At 44.4% G+C, this 4,142-nt stretch overlaps 1 protein-coding gene across 1 annotated transcript; it reads left to right on the top strand.

The window, feature by feature from the left end:
* Positions 1 to 263: 263 nt before the first annotated feature.
* On the top strand, positions 264 to 3,898 carry mycla (MYCL proto-oncogene, bHLH transcription factor a). The gene is made up of 3 exons (XM_077236550.1): positions 264 to 579; positions 1,242 to 1,831; positions 2,811 to 3,898. The coding sequence occupies exons 2-3, from the start codon at positions 1,267 to 1,269 to the stop codon at positions 3,368 to 3,370; spliced, it is 1,125 nt and encodes a 374-aa protein (XP_077092665.1). The 5' UTR covers positions 264 to 579; positions 1,242 to 1,266; the 3' UTR covers positions 3,371 to 3,898.
* Positions 3,899 to 4,142: the final 244 nt, after the last annotated feature.

The raw sequence follows: 4,142 nt of genomic DNA on the forward strand, positions 1-4,142 counted from the left end.
CGGTGTTTTCATCTTGGCTTTCAGGGATTAGCGCGTGCTGCCCTCGCCAGTTCATACGCAACATATTGATTAGTGCGTCATCGATCAGACAATTAAAAAGACGCATCAGCTCAATCGTGATTAAATTGGAGCCGTGACGTAGACGCTTCTATTTTCATTCAAATGCTTATTTTAGTGCTGCGAATTGCCTTCACGTTCACATTAAGCGCGGTTCACACGCTCTCCCCGCCCCCTGATTCCGGTGGGTGGGTCCACGCGACGCTCTCGCACACAAAGACGCAGATCTGGCGCGAAAGCACTTTTACCGGCAGTGGGCTGGGGGAGGGTGCGGCTGCACTGCACCACGCGGATCGATCGTTGCTGCCGTTGTAACAGGACACCCGCTTTTTTCTGCAAGGGAAAACAAAACTTTTCTCGTTGTTCAGGTTAAACGGCCGTAAAACAGGCGTCTGGTGTGTCTCGCGCGCTATTGTTTAGTGAGCGCGTGTGTACCGGAGTTCTACCGGACGCTGCGCTTCTTTGTTCTGTTCTGCGCGTCCCGTAGACTCCCCCTGGACTGTGCAGGTCTGCAACCCCATGGTAAGTGCATTTTACATCAGAATTCAATAATTTGCTTAAACCGTACCTTAAGTTCGTTTCGTTGTAAACTTTCGTGTTAACCCTGTGGGCCGTTGAACATTTCCTGGATCCTTTAATCGAACCCGGGTGTTCCCTTTACCCCCTTGTTAGTACGTCTTATCTTTATAGAATATAACGTTAAAGCACCACATTTATTCCGCAACTCATGGTTTCTATGTGACTTTTAATCAGTGATTTAATCCTGCTAGTGTTGATTAACGACTTTATGTTCCGTTGGTTGTTTTTTGGCAGCACGAGCGCTCACTAGGCGAACCCCTGCAGTTGTGCGCGTGCTACAGAAATCAAATGTTTGTAATTTATAGTTAGTAGTACAATTAGTCAATGCAATCGATTAGGAGCGTGCAGTAGATCATATGCGTTTACATGGGAAGATATAATTTAAGCAATGCATTTGGTGAGAATGTATTTGTATGTCAAAATTGCATGTAAATATGTATCATTACAAACTTGCTTTAAAGTATAGGTACATTATGTGAGTTAAGTAACGTTAATGCGTAAGAAGCATGCATCGTATGAGAGCTTTCTGTTTATGTGCATTGCGTCGCATTTGAACTCCACGTGGGCAGTCATCATTTGATCTAATGACCCTGTTGTCTTCACAGATAATCTTGTAGACATTCTGCAGCAATGCTTGGAGTCAACACTCGCACACTGTACGGCTGGGACATGGAGCACTACTTTTACGATGAGATGGACACCGAGGAGGACTTCTTTAAGTCTACAGCCCCAAGTGAGGATATATGGAAGAAATTCGAGCTGCTTCCCACCCCGCCCATGTCACCCTCAAGGACCCTTGTTGGGGATTGGTTACTGCCGCTACCAGGGGACTGGCTCGGGTGGGCACCGCCGAAGGTATTAACATGTGATGAGGAGTACGAGGGGCTGCACAAATTCGACCCACTGGACATTTTTGGTAATCTGGGCTCTATTGTTATCAAAGACTGCATGTGGAGTGGTTTTTCCACGAGTCACCGACTTGAAAAAGTGGCTCATGGCGAGCGAGCACCGGTGACCGCTCAGATTCAGACCATGACCACACAGAAAACTGCTCGTGCTCCATCGGGCACGCCCGTGACTGGGACCCATGCGGCACAGTGCGTGAGCCCCGCCGCAGTCCTGGAACTCCCTGTCCCGCATAACAAGAAAGTGGCTGCGGGCTCCTCTGGTTCTGAGTGTCGCTCGGATTCATCCGGTAAGATATGTGATTACTTCACATGTGATTACTGGCATGAGTCCATTTGTACTTAAGAATAATCCTGAGCCTATGAGGTGATATAGCTGCTGTTACTGCGCTATAAAGATGGATGTTATCGGAAGTAATTTATCTAATAACTTCAATTCAGAACAGATTTGGAAGTTAGTGTTATTCTTCCATTCCAAAGAAAATTGATCCATAAGAAGCCAAAGCATCAAGCTTTGCCTGTGACCAAGCCACTTTTAGACTAAAAGCTGATGTGGAGCGTCAATTGTTGCAGCAGATTCCTTTTTTCTCTGCTCAAAGTTCTGTAGTCTGCTCCACGCCCAGTTTTCCTTTTCCCACACCCTGCACACTAGTGAGGGGAAATTTCACTTTTATAAACCCAGTTGTCACTGCAGGCAAGGTCATGCAGCGTTTACATTCATCATATAAGATGTTTTGTCTTCACATTTTATTTTTTTCATGATGGATGAATTAATATTTCTAATTCATATTTTTAGTCTGGTTTATTTTTTAGTTAGTTTTTTTTTAATACTTAAGGTTAACAACAATCAGAATGAGTTTGGGGTATTTTTCTCTATTTATACAAATGTGGTTTAAAAAATCTTGGTAGTTTTATTATATTTTGGCCTCTATTTTGCCATTAAAATGGCTATATTGAAGCTGGTATGGCATTAAAAACTAACTGGCTCATGTGGCTGTGCAGTTGGAATGCAACTTTCTTGCCAAGAACTGTGAAATATTCTACAGATTGACTTATTAGTGAGGTGACGTGTAAACAACCATCACACATTGGCTGATTTAACTGCTATGCAGTGGATCCATTCATTTGATTTGTAGGTTTCTATTCCCTTTTTTTTGTGGAAAATAGTTAGCAGGTTTTCTTAAAGCATGTTGTGCTGGAAAAGATGTCTCAATTAATTTGATATGCTAAGTGCTTTAGCTAAATGTGACAAATGTTTTGTGGTCTCAGATGACGATGAGGATGATGATGTGATTGACGTGGTGACAGTGGACAACCGACCGAAGCGTGGTCGCCCTCCAAGCCGACGAACGCCGGTAACCATTACAGTGAGTGCCGATCCATTTGGACCATGTCCCAAGCACTTCCACGTGTCTCTACATCGGCAGCAACACAATTATGCTGCTCCCTCCCCTGACACGGATCCTGACGATGACTTCGATGAGATTGAGCCTGTGAGCAAACGGCCTCGTCTGGAGCCTTCGTCCTCTCCCTCGTCCCCACTTTCCTCACCCGCCACATCGGATTCAGAGGACTTCAGCGAGCAGCGTCGTAACTTCCTGGAGAGGAAGAGGAGGGATGACCTTCGCTCGAGGTTCCAGGCGCTCCGGGAGGAGATTCCAGGTCTGTCCGGATCCTCGAAGACCTCTAAGGTGGCGATTCTGACGCACGCGACGGATTACTTGCTGAAGCTTCATGGGTGCCAAAGGCGACAAGCTCAGGAGAAGAAAAAACTGAAAGCCAAACAACAACAGCTTCTCCGCAGGATCAGTGCGTTACAGAACTCCTGAAAAAAAATGTCTACTTTAACACTGCACAATATTTCCAAAGCTCATTATGGACAAGAGAACTCATTGTTTGTCAATCACTGAAATGACACTTAAAACACTGCAGGGAGATCTTTAAAATCACATTGAAAGCTGCCCTTCTTGAAGGGATCTGTACATGTGTGAGTGCTGGGCTCTAGACTTTAGTCGACACACGGACAACTTTGTTTGAGGAGACAATGCCAGAAATGTGCACATGCAATGCCTTTATAAACCTCAGCAGATGGCGATGAAGAGGAAGTTGATACATTTACCTCCATAGCAAGAAGGGTGGGTGGTGTTTGTATGCATGTGGGGGTGGGGGGGGGGGGGGGGGGTTTATTATGAGTGGGAAGCATGGTGTTTGAACGTGTAGAAAATATGAATGTCTTGTTCATAACTTGATCTGTACAAATCTTGTTGTAAATACTGTATTCAGAGGATGTTGTCCTCCTGTATCTACTCAACTGCACAGAGATTCTATTTTGTTAAAGAATAAAGCATCTAAAATAAGTGTTTTCTCCCCATTAAATAAAGTTGGGCCAGGGTCTAAAATGAACACTATGACAGGAAAGTGCACTGAGTATGTACTCTCCAGATGTTTTGTGAGAATAAACCTAAGCTAGAGTCATTCAGTTTAAGCTAAAGAGTAAAATTCCTGGTCAGAATTTAGTTTTTTTTTCTGATTATTAAGAGGCAGCAAATTATGGCTCCCGTTAATATTAGTTTTTCAGATCCTTTCCTGTGTGTGTCTGCT

This window comes from Siphateles boraxobius, unplaced genomic scaffold (assembly GCF_051911475.1).
Source record: "Siphateles boraxobius isolate OS27281-9 unplaced genomic scaffold, OSU_SipBor_1 20, whole genome shotgun sequence".
NCBI classification, from domain to species: Eukaryota; Metazoa; Chordata; class Actinopteri; order Cypriniformes; family Leuciscidae; genus Siphateles; species Siphateles boraxobius.

Coding starts and splice junctions, on each gene's coding strand:
- mycla (XM_077236550.1), top strand. CDS start 1,267: ATGCTTGGAGTCAACACTCGCACACTGTACGGCTGGGACATGGAGCAC. Junction 1,832..2,810: donor GTGTCGCTCGGATTCATCCG/GTAAGATATGTG, acceptor TTGTGGTCTCAG/ATGACGATGAGGATGATGAT.